The sequence below is a fragment of the Globicephala melas genome, chromosome 8, assembly GCF_963455315.2.
Source record: "Globicephala melas chromosome 8, mGloMel1.2, whole genome shotgun sequence".
Classification (NCBI taxonomy): Eukaryota; Metazoa; Chordata; class Mammalia; order Artiodactyla; family Delphinidae; genus Globicephala; species Globicephala melas.
In genome coordinates, this window is record NC_083321.1 from 69,379,577 (window position 1) to 69,395,378 (window position 15,802).

A 15,802-nucleotide genomic window follows, 5' to 3' on the forward strand; every position below is an offset into this window, starting at 1 on the left:
GGCGGACTCTCAACCACTGCGCCACGAGGGAAGCCCAGCGAAGCCCTCTAGTGGAAACTTTTGAAAGCCTGTTCAGTACTAACCTCAGTCGTTAATGGCCCCTCTTTTAAGAAGGCTGTGATTAGTCCTCCACCAGCACGGAAGCAGCAGAAGAGACGAAGGTAGAATCCTCTAATAACTGGGAGTTGCTGGAGACTCTGGGCAGAAAAGGGATTATGGAGAGCGAGGGCGCAGCAGATGCTGAGAGAGAAGCTGGGGTCAGCTGCTCTCGAGGAGATAATGAGTGTGTACTGGCGAAGTATAGGCTGAGAAAATGAGAAGACTGATAAACAGATGACTGCTGGCTGTGGCCAAGAGCAGGATTGGAGAACTGGTCTTAAGCTGAAGGTGAGAAGGAACAAAAAGAAAGCCTTTCAAAGCTGCACAGGTTTGAAAAACAAACAAACAAAAAGGCAGAGAATGAGAACATGTAGGTTTGTTTCTAAAGTGTATGTGTGCTAAATATGTTTTAAAATGGTTTCACTCTGAATGACATCATACTTTAAAGATCTGCATAAGAAGTGAAGGAGGAATATTCCATTGTATATATGTACCACATATTCTTTATCCATTCCTCTGTCAATGGACATTTAGGTTGCTTCCATGTCTTGGCTTTTGGAAATAGTGCTGCATGTATCTTTTTGGATTATGGTTTTCTCTGGATATATGCCCAGGAGTGGGATTGCTGGATCATATGGTAGTTCTATTTTTAGTTTTTTAAGGAACCTCCATACTGTTCTCCATAGTGGTTGTACCAATTTACATTCCCACCAACAGTGTAAGAGGGTTCCCTTTTCTCCACACCCTGTCCAGCATTTATTGTTTGTAGACTTTTTGATCATGGACATTCTGACTGGTGTGAGGTGACACCTCATTGTAGTTTTGATTTGCATTTCTCTGATAATTAGTGATATTGAGCATCTTTTCATGTGTTTTTTGGCCATCTGTATGTCTTCATTGGAGAAATGGCTATTTAGGTCTTCTGCCCATGTTTTGATTGGGTTGTTTGTTATTTTGATATAGAGTTGCATGAGCTGTTTGTATATTTTGGAAATTAATCCCTTGTTGGTCACTTCATTTGCAAATATTTTCTCCCATTCTGTGGGTTGTCTTTTCATTTTGTTTATGGTTTCCTTTGCTGTTCAGAAGCTTCTAAGTTTAATTAGGTCCCATTTGTTTATTTCTGTTTTTATTTTCATTACTCTAGGAAGTGGATCAAAAAAGATATTGCTGCAATTTATGTCAAAGAGTGTTCTGCCTATGTTTTCCTCTAAGAGTTTTATAGTATCTGGCCTTAAATTTAGATCTTTGATCCATTTTGAGTTTATTTTGGGGTATGGTGTTAGAGAATGTTCTAATTTCATTCTTTTACATGTAGCTGTCCAGTTTTCCCAGCACCACTTATTGAGGAGACTGTCTTTTCTCCACTGTATATTCTTGCCTCCTTTGTCATAGATTAATTGACCATAGGTGTGTGAGTTTATTTCTAAGCTTTCTATCCTGTTCCTTGATCTATATGTCTGTTTTTGTGCCAGTACCATACTGTTTTGATGACTGTAGCTTTGTAGTATATTCTGAAATCAGAGTATATGATTCCTCCAGCTCTGTTTTTCTTTCTCAGGATTCCTTTGGCTATTTGGGGTATTTTGTGTTTCCATATAAACTTTAAAGTTTTTTGTTCTAGTTCTGTGAAAAATGCCATTGGTAATTTGATAAGGATTGCATTGAATCTGTAGATTGCCTTGGGTAGTATAGTCATTCTGACAATATTGATTCTTCCAATCCAAGAACATGGTATATCCTTCCATCTCTTTTTGTCCTCTCCAATTTCTTTCATCAGTGTCTTATAGTTTTCAGAGTAGAGGCCTTTTGTCTCCTTAGGTAGGTTTATTCCTAGGTATTTTATTCTTTTTGATGCAATTGTAAATGGGATTGTTTCCTTAATTTCTCTTTCTGATCTTTCAGAAATTTAGGATGTTAATTGTAATCCCCAGGGTAACCACTAAGAAAATAAGTAAAGAATATACAAAAAAGAAATGAGGAGAAAATCAAAATGGCACCAAGAAAAAAATGAAAAAAAAAAAAAAGAATTTGTAGGTTCTCTCTCCAATTCTGCCAAAAGATGCAAGAATTGCCCTACATTGGAATTTGACACATAGTCCATGGGCAAAATGAAGGTTCTCTGAACAGAAATTCAGCCCACATAAGACTTTTAGCAAAAATGTAATTTAAATAAATGTGAAGCATTATCTAAATAATAGGTATGACGCAGGAGCTTGATATGGTCTGAGCACATTTTCCACTGTTGCTGCTGTGAAACTGATGTCTAGTGCTATGTGGCAGGCCAGCATTCCTCTAAGTGTGATTGACAGAACACTCATGCCATGCTGTTAATGGCTATAATACACACAAGGGCTGCTGTGGTCAAATATGTTTGGAAATGCCGGGTTAAATGGAGTTCAAGCAATGTCTTACTACAGGACTCCTCAGAGTCTGTAAGACATTACGCATGTACACTGAGTCCTCAGGAAGTGGTGATAGCTTGAATATTTCCCAAACTCTTTGGTCGTGAAAAGAATCTCATGTGTTAGAGACTGAAGCTTCAGGGAACACCCTTTAGGGAATGGTGTAGGAAGGAGTTAAGCATAATACAGAGGTTTTCTATACCTCGCTTTCTTTATGACCATAGTTGGGGTTATTGATAGTATTTAGGATTGCTGTGTGATAACCTGAGTGACATACTTAGCTCAGTCCTGCCACATGGCAGGCACTCAATACTTTGCAGATTTTATTATAAGATTTAAGTGTCAAGGAATAAGTCAGTAGATTTTTTACCTGCTTAATGTAAAACAGGGGAGCACAAACTTAGAAGTTAGATAGACCAAGACTCAAATACGTGTTAATCGCTCACCACTGATTGTGGACTTTAATAAGTTCTACAAACTACCTTTATAACAACACCTAGATTAGTGTTTGATTGAATCCAAGAGACCAATAACTTGGACAAGCTGACATAGAAAACTGACCACCACAGTCCACTCTTGTCAACTTGGCACCTATACACAACTTAAATCATACTTAATCTCCAAGAAAGACAAAGTCATACTTTCACATGATACAACTATCCTATGTACAACCAAAAATATGCTAATCCATTCCCCAGAAAAGGCTGCAGATCCTTGAGTGGTGTTCACTCTTCTCCTTTGACATCCTGTGATATACATCTTACGTTAGATGATAAGGAGATAAGACCTTGAGCAACTCAATTAACCTCTCTGAGATCATCTGTAAAAGGGGTTTATAATACTTACGCATGGTTATTTGCTCATTCTTTCAGCAATCATTTGTATTAATCAATATATACTACATAGTATACAGTATTGAACTAGACTAAATCGTTGTCCTTGACTAGCAGACAAGGCAATGAGATGAGGTCTATCAAGAGTTTGGTTACAGGACCTGGAACAGAGTGATGCTTGAGAAACCTCAATTGACTTCCCCTTCTTCTTGGAATGGGAATAACCACAGTCCATAGCCTCTCAGAATAACCACAGTCCATAGCCTGTGTCTTTTCACTCTACCCAGAGGGACCATTCATCCTACAGTAGAAACAGCCCCAGGAAACTTCTTCCAGATCCAAAGAAACCACCATGCCAGGGAATTTGGAGAAGCTAAGAGAATTTCTACATTTCTGCAGGTGGGTGCAGTGTTTTATCTTTAAGGACAATACAGTGAGATGACTCAATGGCTCCTCTTAAGCCCCAGTATCCATGGCAACCAGACATTCCACAGGTTTTGATCAAAACAGAATCATCAACTCAAGTATGAGGAGACATTTAGTAAGCTAAAATCTAGTTTTGTAATATTTACAACCATTAACATTATCCAGAGAACTTAGTCTTAAGTAAACATAAAACATTCAACAGCTTCACATGTTATATCATATTGACTTATAATAGAGGTCATTGAAGAATCATAAAATATATTTTTCTAGTAATGGTAACTGCTTAATCGTTGCATTACCAGAAGGCAATATACCCATAGTCTTTTGGAAAACTGATTTTCCCCCTCTCTAGCATTTCATTTATAGGCACAAGGGCATAAAGAGTCAAATATTTGTCACCTTAAAACTATTTACTTCCCACTGCTTTCTTTCTATAAACCACAAAACACATATGGACCTTCCAACCCTTCTATACATTTTCTCAGACATTTTTAATGTAAGACAAAGACATAAAGGTTAAAACAATCTAGAAAGATGTATATTTTCTTTAATCTAGGAAATATAAACTGATCCAATTCCATTCTTTACACATGAAATTGTGTACTAAGAGAGATTGTGCCTAAGAGAAAAACAATTTGCCGAGCCACATGGTTAATAGAGCTGCAGGGAGTCAGAAAGATGACAAGTTATCTAGTCAGAAGTGAGAGGTGAATGAGGGTGGAAAAACAACTTTTTTTTAAAGGGTGAAAATCCACAAGCCTGCACATCACATACACGTAACACTTATAACTGTGACCATCACAGTCACACTGAGGTTTCCCAGAATTTTTCCTGGTATGCTTCTTTGTAAAAATGAATCATATGAGAGAAGCTTTCTTACCAAAGAAAATCACTTGTTCATTTTACAAATTCCTACTGAGTGTCTACTGTGTACCAGGCACTGCAGTTACGGCTGTGACACTGCACTTACAGCAACAGTCTCTACTGGCTCAGGGACTTTAGTCTAACTGGAAACAAACACAGAAGCCAGCAGGCAATTCCACCAGAGTGCGGCGTCCTGATAGAGGTGACCCAAGGACTGTGAGAGCACCAGGAAGGACACCTAATCCAGACATGGGCCTCTCTGAATGTGGACCTCTCTAAATGGAGAAGGCATCAGCTAAGGGAAGGTATTAAGAGTGTGGAGGATGAGGGGGAGGTCCCAGCTGAACAGGGAAAGCATGTGTGCAGGCCTGGAGCAACAGTGATCACAGAATGTTGAAAGTATTAAAGATAGTTCCCTTTAGCTGGAGTTTGGGACCCTGTCTCTTTCTGTCACCGGGGAGGCTAGGATGATGGGTACAATTCAAAGGCTGATACCAGCTTCAGCTCACATCCCGTAGATGGTGGGATGGGGGAGATGGAAGGGGATGCAGTGACGCTAATAAGCAGCCATGCCTGGACAGGCGTGGACCACATGTATTATAACACACTGGACCGTGTGTATTATAACCACGCAAAATGGTCCCAGCCTAAAAGAAACATATGCAGGTGTGTTTCAATCCTCTGCGAGGAGCTACTGAGAGGTTTGTGCCTGTTCAAACATACTTTCAATTTTAAACATACTAGGCTGGCAGGATGGGACATTCCAAGGATGGGTGTTGAAAAGTAAACTACGAGGAAAGCACTGTCCATGGGCCCAGAAGAACTGGATGCTACAGACAGGTGCAGGCCCCTGTGGACTATCAGGCCTGGCACAGAGCTCTCACTCATTAACTCAGAGGCTCTCCTGTGCACCATAAACTGTGCTAGGGGCTAGTGACAGAAGGACAAGGTAAAGTCCTCACCCTCAGGGAACTCAGGACAAAATGGGGAGGCAAGCAAATCGGCAGAAGTTTATACTCCCTTGTAATAAATGCAATACTCAAAAGAAGTTCAGGGCTTCCCTGGTGGCGCAGTGGTTGAGAGTCCACCTGCCGACGCAGGGGACACGGGTTCGTGCCCTGGTCCGGGAAGATCCCACATGCCGCGTAGCGGCTGGGCCCGTGAGCCATGGCCGCTGAGCCTGCGCGTCCGGAGCCTGTGCTCCGCAACGGGAGAGGCCACAACAGTGAGAGGCCCGCGTACCGCAAAAAAAAAAAAAAAGAAAAAGAAAAAGAAATGCAGTGTTTCTCCTACTCAAGTGCTCCTCATGTACTCAGCATGCATGTTTGACTGGGCACTCCGAGCCAGGCACTGTTCGCTCCTGTGAGCACTGCTGAGCCTGCCCCAAGCTGCTCGCAGCTAAGAGGCAGGCGCCAGCCCGCAGGCAGGTGTTCACAATGACAAGCGGTTAAGTGCTGTGTAAGACCCCAAGGGAACATCTCGCCTAGCCCTGGGGGACCACACAAACTTCCCTGAAGGGAAGCCATCCGTTCTGGGAGCCGAGGGGTGAGCAGGGGTAAAAGCCAGGCCGAGAAGACAAGTAAGAGAGCAGGACAATTACAGACCAGCAGGAGAAATGAATGCCCACAGTGCAGGTGAGAGAAAAGACAACAGACTGGGATGGAAAAGTAAATAGGGACCAGATTAACCAGGGTCCGTGTGCCATGTTAAGGATTTGGGGCTTATTTTAAGTCTTGAAGTGTCTTACACATGCGAGTATGATAACCATCTTTACCTTTTGAAAAGCTAATTCTGAAAGAAAGAAAAAAAAAAGCTGCAGACAAATGTTGAACTCTGGTTAACGAAATGCATGCTTGAATTTTTTTAGGAGGAAGTACACAGATGTCTGCCGTGCACTTCGAAATGCATGAAAAATAAGATGGGTGGATGACTAGAGGGCTGGATGGTTGGCTAGATGTGTGACAAAGAAAATAGAGTAAAATACGGGACACGTAGTTTCTCGAGGCAGAAGCCCAACGTGTTCCCCTTTGCCTGGCAAAGCAATAAAGCTGTCCTTTTCTACTTCACCCAAAACTCTGTCTCCGGGATTTGATTTGGCACTGGTGTACAGAGAGGCTGAGCTTTTGGTAACAGTCCTGCCTCAGTTTGGAGAATAGACACCGAACTGGAAATATTTCTGAGTTCCAAGTCATAGATCTGAGTCTTTTATGATTAAAATCTCAATCCCTTGGTCTGCCATTTTGGTGTACTTCTACATCTTTTGGGGGGACACAATTTAACCCATGATATATACCTACAGAACAATGTTTTAAAAACCAACTGTCTGGTTTTGTGTAAATGACATTTGTGTCTTGAGATAAAGTTCCAATGACTGCATCACACACAGATTCAGAAACTACTGTATCCCAAATAAATTAGATAAAAGATAATATTCTCTTTAAAAAAATGTAGTAGGTGACTCAAAAAGTCACTCCAGGGCTTCCCTGGTGGTGCAGTGGTTGAGAATCCGCCTGCCGATGCAGGGGACACGGGTTCGTGCCCCAGTCTGGGAGGATCCCACATGCTGTGGAGCGGCTGGGCCCGTGAGCCATGGCCGCTGAGCCTGCGCATCTGGAGCCTGTGCTCCGCGACGGGAGAGGCCACAACAGTGAGAGGCCCGCGTACCGCAAAAAAAAAAAAAAAAAAGTCAATCCATTTGATGATGACACTGTGTGATATTTAATTTTATGTGTCAACTCAGATGGGCCACAGGCTGCCCAGATTAAATGTTAATTCTGGGTGTGTCTGCAAGTGTGTTTCTGGATGAGATTAGCATTAGAATTTGTGAACTCAGTAAAATAGATTGCCCTCCCCAATGGGAGTGGGCATCATCCAGTCTATTGAGGGCCTAAATAGAACAAAAAGTGGAGGAAGGAGGAATGTGCTCCTTTTTTCTGCCTTACTGATTGAACTGGGACATCTCTTCCTGACCTCAGACTGAGATGTACTCCATTGATTCCCCTGGTTTTCAGGCTAAATTATACCACCTGCTTTCCTGGGTCTGCAGCTTGTAGATAGCAGATCATGGGACTTCTTGGCCTCAGTAACTGCACAAGGCAATTCCTCAAAATCTCTCTCTCTCTCTCTCTCTCTCTCTCTCTCTCTATATATATATATATATACATATATATATAATATATACATATACACACACATACATTCTATTGATTCTGTTTTCTGGAGAACCCTAATACACACTGATATTAAAAATTCATTAAAAAAAGAAAGAAAATAGAGTAAAATGGTAATGGCAAAATCTAAGTGGTGGCTATATGGGAGTTTGTTGAAAAATTCTCTCAACTCTCTTTATGTTGAAAATTTTTTATAATAAAATCCTCAGATATTAGATCATTCTGGCTGCTGCTTGGATAAAGCTTCAGAAAGGGGCAACGGACTCCGTTAGGGGGTTGTTGGCAGTAATGGAGGCAAGAGATGGGCAAGGCCCAGATCCGAGGGAGAGAAACTGGGATTAAGCATTGGAATTCAACAGGTGTTTAGAAAGTTAAATCAATCACTTTGGTAATGGGATGATGGACATAGAGGGAAGGAAGAGGTTGAGATAACAGCAGCCCCGTTTTACCTACCTTAGCTACAGACCAATTACAAGTTGAGACAAGGATGGTTTTGGGGTCTTTGGGGCGAGAGGAAGGAGTCATAACATCTACTAAGAACTCCAATTACCAATGTCCCCTCTGCTGGCCTCTGACCTCGGGTTCAGGAAAATTCCTAGCACTAGCTCTTTGCTTTCTGGGTCTGTTCTGGAAGTCTGTGGGCTTCAGCACTATGGGCGACCTGGGGTGTAGGGAGCAGAGCATTACTGCTGCCGGCCTTGTGCTGTGGTCCCAAATCAGAGGTTGGGGTGCTCCTTCGCTGCTCTGCCCTCCCCCGCCTCCCTCAGAACCCTCCAGACGCCACTCTAGCTCTGCTGTTGGCAACGTAAGTGTCCTATTTTGTTTAAGAACAAAATCGCTTGTGACCAGCAGGTTCAAACGGCTTCATCCGCGGCCAGCTTTGGTTTATCAGCCATCTGTCAGAAAGCAGATCTCTCTGGAAGACTCGATCACAATAAGGCAAAAATGAGTTTTCCTCAAGGGCCGCAAACTGCCTTTCTGGGAGCACAGGTGTCAGCCTGGCCCGAGAAGCAGCTCTGTGATCCCTCCTGTCCTCCCTCCCCTGGAACCTGCGCTGGCTATCATTTCAGCTCGTTTCCTACAGCCTTGTCCCAGCAACCGCCGGCACACTCCCCCTCGTCCTCCATCCCTCTGTGTGAAGGATGTTTACCAGAGGACCTGCTTTCCATTTCAGTAATTAGGGCTGCACCTCATTGCTGGATTCCTGTCCCCACCATGTCCACAGCCATCTGACGATTAATGTTAAACCCAAACTCTCTTACCTCGTCAAGACTTAGGGCCTCCTGGATATTTGTGATGCCTTGAACAAGACACTCACACCTGCTCTTCCCCTGGACGCTGCGGGGAGAGACCCGGCTTGCTTGGTACCAGACCCTAAAAAAGGAGGCTTCTGACTCTGTTTAAGGCAGGAATATGGGAGGCTGGGCTGTAATCATTTCTCTTCTCAGATAAAGCCCACACATGTCTCCCAACATACAATCTGATTATGGAATTTGACTTTTTTTGTTTTTTTTAAAAAGACTTGACTTGAGACCCAGACAGCATCTACCCTTTCAGTCCTAGAGGTCTTCCCCTCACCTGATCCTCATGCACCAGGTATGGAGTCATGGCTACTTGAGTTCAGATCCCAGCTCTGCCACTCCCCAGCTGAGCCTCAGTTTCCCCACAAGTAAAATGGGGGAGGGCATTCACTCGGGGGGTCATTGTGAGGAGTAAGCCAGACCATATACTGAAGGCTCCAGCCCGGTGCCTGGGTCCTTCATGGTGCTCAGAACTCAGTGGCTGGGATGACCCAGGTGCGGCGAATGTAATTTTCCAGCACGATGATTAATTCATGTCTGCACATCACTTACGTAGCTGAACAGCGTGCTTTCTTCAATTACAAAATGCTTTTATTGTGCTTCAATTTCCTGTGTATTTTCCTGCTTCAATTTTCTGTGTATCAAGAAAACGCCAGTGACTTTGGCTACTTCTCTTTGGAGAGGGAAATTGTTACAAGAAACAAGCAAAAAAAAAATGGGCTCCTTTTCCAACATTTTCATCATCTTTGAGACTCTCCTAAGTGTCCTGGCCAAGTTTCCAGCCTCTCCTTAGCTGAGGGGGGTGCTCCTGTGAAGTTCATCACTGCTGAGGACACTTGCAGAGTCTCTCACAGGACAGCGGCCTCTGCATGCTAACGGAGGCCATTTCCTGGGTTTGGAGGGACTTTTTTGGTTTTGTTTGCTTTGGCTTGGGACATACATTTAAATCCTTGGGTCCCTAAGGCCCCATTTCATCTCTGCATCACTGGGCTGCCCAGTCTCCACTCCAGCAGGAAGCCCAGCTCCTGTGGGCTGAGAGAAGATATCACCACCGTTACAACCCAGGTGGTCCATGGCAGGTAACTGAGCTGACGAAGGGGCAGGTAGAGCTTTGGAATGGGGCTGAGAGAGAAAGCCTTCGTAGGATAAAAGATAAGAATAAAAATCATTTAGATTTATCTTTGCCAGGCCTGATGCCAAGTCCTTTTCAGGAACTTTCTCTTTCTTTTCTTTTCCCCAACAGTCCCATCATAACAGCCCTTTCTACAGGTAGAGAAACGGACAGAGAGTTTAAGGCATTTTCTCAAGGTCGGCCAGCTAGTGAGCAGCAGAGCTGAGAGCAGAACTCAGTAGCTGACTAAAGAGCACAGGACCTTACCCTCTATGGGGTCTGTTTCTCTGGGAGAGCGAAACCCTCCTGACTGCCCACAGAAGGCCCCAACACGTGGGTAAGACGGATGCTGTTAACCGGAGCCACCTGGGACTCTGCTCCTGCACCTGGGCCCAGCAGGAACCGGAGGGGTAATAAATAGGCAGGATCATAGGCGTCTCCTCAGCCTCACAATCTCTGGAGGTGGGAGAGCGCCGCTCCGGCTTTGAAAGTGAGTATGAAGCAAATGCTAGAAGAGGCGGCATTTTCCTCTGTTCACCTGACACACCTGATTCTTTGAAATACTCCGTGGCCGCGGCCGTGCTGGAAACTGGAGCTGCAGGGAGAGAGCAGCTTTAGATTTAAGCTCAAAGATGGGCTCAGAAGGTGGAACTAGCGTCTCCCCCTCCGATGCTTGAGGCTCTCAACTTGAGCTGAGCCACAGGTTTTCAGGTTCATCCCGATGGGTCCACAGCCGCTTCCTGAGTGGCGTCGGGCCTGGGCTCCTGGGTGGGTGACGGCTGTGGGGGATCATGGGGTACTTGTTTTTTTTTTCTCTTTCTACTCTCTCCCATTACAAGAACTACCCAGGGCAGAGTGGGAAACAGGGCACGACAAACGTCAAGGGAAAAACCAGCCTTCTCATTCCGGTAACGGGGACCAGCTTTGGATGTGGAAGACTCAAGGCGGCTCACGCCTGGGCACGCTCCCTGGCTGTGAGATGCCAGCAAGGCCACTGGGCGCCCGGCTGCCTCAGCCTTGTGCTCAGGCTGGGTTTGAGATGGGTTGAGGCTGGTGGAGGCGGACCACTGCTCTAGGGGAAAGGACTCTGGCCACAGGGAACTGGGGAGGAGGCCAGATGCTTGAGGAGCTGTGGGCCTTGTGTGGACCTTTCAGAGGGGCCGGAGTTAGCGTTAGGGTTGGCACTCTATGGGGTAAGGATTGCATTTGTCACACTACCCAGTCCCACTGCGCCTTCGGCCCCATGTAGAATCTGGTTACGGAGACTTTGTTCAGTTACTCAAGACCAAAGCTCTGAATTCGCAGCCCATATGTCACTGAGTTAGAAAGTCTGCCTCTGAGTGGAGAAGGGCCAGGGAAAGTTCCCCCAGGGCAAGCTGGAACCGTCCCACCCGTGACCCTCCTCCACCTTGGGGCTGATCTCTTCCCCTCCCTGGCCTCAGTTTCTGCATCTGTAGGTGGTTGGGGTGAGTGTCAGACCTCACTGGATAGTTTATGATGCTGCCTCAGATAAAGGTTCTAGAAGCAGCCAAAGTATCATGGTCGCCTGAGGGAGGCTTGAAGCCCATGCCTGCTCCCAGGGATGGCGGAGGGCGTGGAGCGAGGTGTCCTCTCCATCACAGGCGGAGCTCCTCTCTGCGGCAGGCCATGGGGTGCTGGTGGCAGCTCCTGCTGGGGCTGTGGGCAGTCCCACCCACGTGGGCTGGGCGCGAGCTGCTCAACGTCTGCATGAACGCCAAGCCCCACAAGCCAGCGCCCAGCCCGGAGGCCAAGCTCTACGAGGAGGTATGGAAGCCGGAACCGGCACGGGGTGCAGGGTGGGTGGAGGCTTCTTAGATCAGGGAAGGGACACAAAGGCCAAGACGGCTTCTGAATCCCTATCCATCTTGACTCGTTTGGTTCCCTAGGTTGGGTTTTGGCAAAGGCCACTGGAGTGGGGGGGCTAATTGCCAAATGATTTACTATTTTCATCCCTGAGCTGCACGGCCACTCAGGGAGCAGGGGCAGGTGATGATCCTGGAGACTCATAGGTATTCAGCCTAGATTCCAACAAGCAAGTTCCCCTCCTCTGCCCTCCCACCAGCAGGCCCAGGAAAAAAATAAGACTTAAGGGACTCCTCCCCAAGTCCCTAAAGGCAATTGACAGGGATGAGGGAGGAGAGGCATGGCTGGCATGTACCTATGAGCCCTTCTCAGCTGCAGGTGCCCTGCCCCAGTGCAACCCCACATTCATCTGGGTCTTGGGGACAACCCTGCTACCGCCCCCCCAGGATCTGAGACCTCGAAAGCCCCATTCCTAGGGGGCTCACCGTCTGTTGCGCGGAGACCGGTGTGCAGGTGCCCTTTGGGTATGAATATTGACAATTTATCGGCATTCCTTCTATCCAGCGGTCGCTGGCCTAAAGGCATCCCACTTGCCGGGTCCTCTTCTAGGGGACGTTTTTACCTTTCTGGCCCAGATACTCCTCAACCCTCTGCCCCTACTCTCCATGCCTTTTGCCTCTTCATCCACCTTCAGTGCATCCCCTGGAAGGACAGCGCCTGCTGCACGGCCAACACGAGCTGGGAAGCCCACCTGGATGTGTCCCTGCTCTACAACTTCAGCTTGGTTCACTGCGGATTGATGATGCCGGACTGTCAGAAGCACTTCCTGCAGGCCATCTGCTTCTACGAGTGCTCCCCCAACCTGGGACCTTGGATCCGGCGGGTGGGAAGAAGTGGGCGGGGGTGGATGGGCAGGAGACATGTCCATCAATGCCCTGTTCATAAGAGCCTGAGCCACAGGGTGCTAGCAGGAACAGGAGGTGCTGTCCCCGCTACGGACAAGAGCAGAGTCAGAGGCCGCTGTGGGGGACACAGATGGAGAGGAAGTCACCTCTGGCCCTAGAGAATGGCATGCGTGGAGAGTGGTCACAGGAGAGCAGCAGGATGGAGGGACAGTTTGAGTCACATCTTCTGTTTGTAGGAACAGGGCTGTGTACAAACTATTTAACCCAGCCTCAGTATTCTCATTTGTAAAATAATATTTAGTGATGTCATAAGAGAATATGTTCCGATGGTACCTGACCCAAGTTCCATTGCAGCTATTGATAGTCCTCAAATGGGTGCTCGTATAATTCTCGTCTCTTGCTATGCCCGCACTCAGCTGGACCCGCGTGGGCAGGCGGAGCGGATTCTGGACGCGCCCCTGTGCCGGGAGGACTGTGAACAGTGGTGGGCTGACTGCCGCACATCCTACACCTGCAAATCCAACTGGCACGGAGGCTGGACCTGGAGTCGGGGTGAGTGATGCTAAGCAGGGCCCGGGAGGGCAGGCGCAAGCCCTCTGCTCCCCCGGGGCAAATGATGGGGATGTGAGGACAGGAGTGGGTAAGTTGTCCGTGCCTGGATCTCCCCTCAGGGAAGCCCCGCTGCCCTGCCAGGGCCCTCTGCCACCCTTTCCTGCATTACTTCCCCACCCCGGCTGACCTATGTGAGAAGATCTGGAGCAACTCCTTCAAGGCAAGCCCGGAGCATAGGACCAGCGGGCGGTGTCTGCAGAAGTGGTTCAAGCCTGCCGGGGGCAACCCCAATGTGGCTGTGGCCCGCCTCTTCGCCAGCCCTGCCTCGTCCTGGGGGCTCTCTGACACGCTCCTGGCTTTCTCTCTGTTCCTGCTGCTTCTTTCCCGAGAGCTGCTCCTCCTTGCACACACTCCTGTGCTCCCCCAGTTGTGGGCCAGGCCCGGCCACGGCAGCCTCCTTCCTTAGGACCTTCCTGAAACGAGCAGCATGGGCTGGGGGCTTGTGCCTGAGCCTCCCAGGTTCGGTTCTGCTCTGCTGCACCTTCCTGGCCTGGAAGGCAGCTGGGGGCTGGGAAGCCACAGGTGACCATCCCCTCCTGTCTTAAGGATGGGGGACTCTGAGGTGGGACTGAAGGCCCTTCTCATCCAGTGCACACCCACCCCCTACCCAGTAGAGCTGATGGTGACTGCCCTGGCCTCCGCTCCCACGATGGTGTCTCCAACAACACAGCAGTCGAGCTTTCCTTCTGCCTGACCCACTCTGTCCTAGCTCTATGGTCAGGGGTTGGGCTGCAAGAAGCAGAGCGGGTTTGCCCTCTGCACTGAAATCTCCTAGTTGGTTGTTACTTTCCTAATGATGATAAACGTCTTAACACATGCCAGGCCCTCTCGTTACATCCTCACAACAGCTCTCTGGTGGGAGTGCTTTCAACACTCCCTTTTCTTCAATAAGCAACACACCATAAAAAAGACCCAAAGCCGGGACAGCCGTGGTGCCACCCAGACCATCGGCTTTGTTTTGGGCACCAAGATTGAAGCAGCTGTCTCAGGTGCTTTCGGCTTCCCCTCTTCTTTTTAACTCCGGAACCGCAACATGCTGGTCTGAAATGCTGGAAACTTAAGTTCTAATGTCTTTATACCACTTTCTGTATGACTTTTGGCAAGTCCTTTGACCTTCATTTAAGACTGTCGTGGTTTCCCTCTGCTGGAGGAATGAGAAAGTTTGGACCAGATGATTTTAACTTACGAAAAGAAAAGGAAAAAGGCAGTGCCGTTGTTTTTTGGGATACAGACTGTGCTTCGCGGGCAGTGCCGTGTCCTAAAGACTGAGGGAGAAGAGGCAGAACTGAACCCGAGAAGGGACATCAAGACAGCCTTCACATCCCGCCTGTAAGTGGACCGACAGCCGACGCACCCACTCAGAACCTTCTGGGGCCTGAAGCCCAGCAGCTTCCCAGCATAGATGGTGCCTTCCCACAACCTTTTCTTTGTCAAAGAGAGGCTTCTAATATGTCTGCAGTTGAGTTAGAAAAGGCAACCAAGGTCACCCCCGTCCCTCCCACACTTACCTTGAACGTGCTCATTCACTGCGTAAAGCCCAAGCCTGTTACACGCAGGACACACGAGATCTAAAACGTATGAATAGAGTCCAGTAAGTGAGGTGCTCAGAGAAGGAGAAGGAAGCAGACAGCAGCAGTGGTGACAAAGCACTTCAGTCTGCAGGAACGCCTGGGCCGGGGTGGGGTAGGAAGGCCTCACAAAAAGGGTGAGGCTTGACCCTGGGTGAAGAAGGGTCACTTCACTGAGAGCAGGGAGGAAATGCGAGACAAAACCCAGCCGGGTCCCCAAGGCATGAACTGTACGAAGCAGGACCTTTCATTTTTCTTCAATCAATCAATCAATTGTGGCTTCAAAAATATGTATAGGTAACATCTCTTGAGAGTTGAGGACTGAAGGAAGTGTCTGAGAGTGTATCTTTGGTAATAAAGCTGAGAGTTTAATGAGGTTTTGTTTTTTAGTGTTTTTAGGTATAAATATAAAAATTAGTCAAAGTAGGGTTAAAGTTGAGACACACAAAGGAAGACTAGTTCTGGGAGCCCTAATAACTCTTACTATTTATTTATTTATTTGCGGTACGCGGGCGTCTCACTGTTGTGGCCTCCCCGTTGCGGAGCACAGGCTTCAGCCGTGCAGGCTCAGCGGCCATGGCTCACGGGCCCAGCCTCTCCCGCGGCATGTGGGATCTTCCCGGACCAGGGCACGAACCCATGTCCCCTGCATCGGCAGGCAGACTCTCAACCACTGCGCCACCA

At 47.4% G+C, this 15,802-nt stretch overlaps 1 protein-coding gene across 1 annotated transcript; it reads left to right on the forward strand.

The window, feature by feature from the left end:
- The first annotated feature begins 11,856 nt into the window (after positions 1–11,856).
- IZUMO1R (IZUMO1 receptor, JUNO) lies at positions 11,857–13,956 on the forward strand. Its single transcript, XM_030883681.2, has 4 exons — positions 11,857–11,994; positions 12,728–12,916; positions 13,355–13,490; positions 13,610–13,956. The coding sequence occupies exons 1-4, from the start codon at positions 11,857–11,859 to the stop codon at positions 13,954–13,956; spliced, it is 810 nt and encodes a 269-aa protein (XP_030739541.2).
- The last annotated feature ends 1,846 nt before the right edge of the window (positions 13,957–15,802 follow it).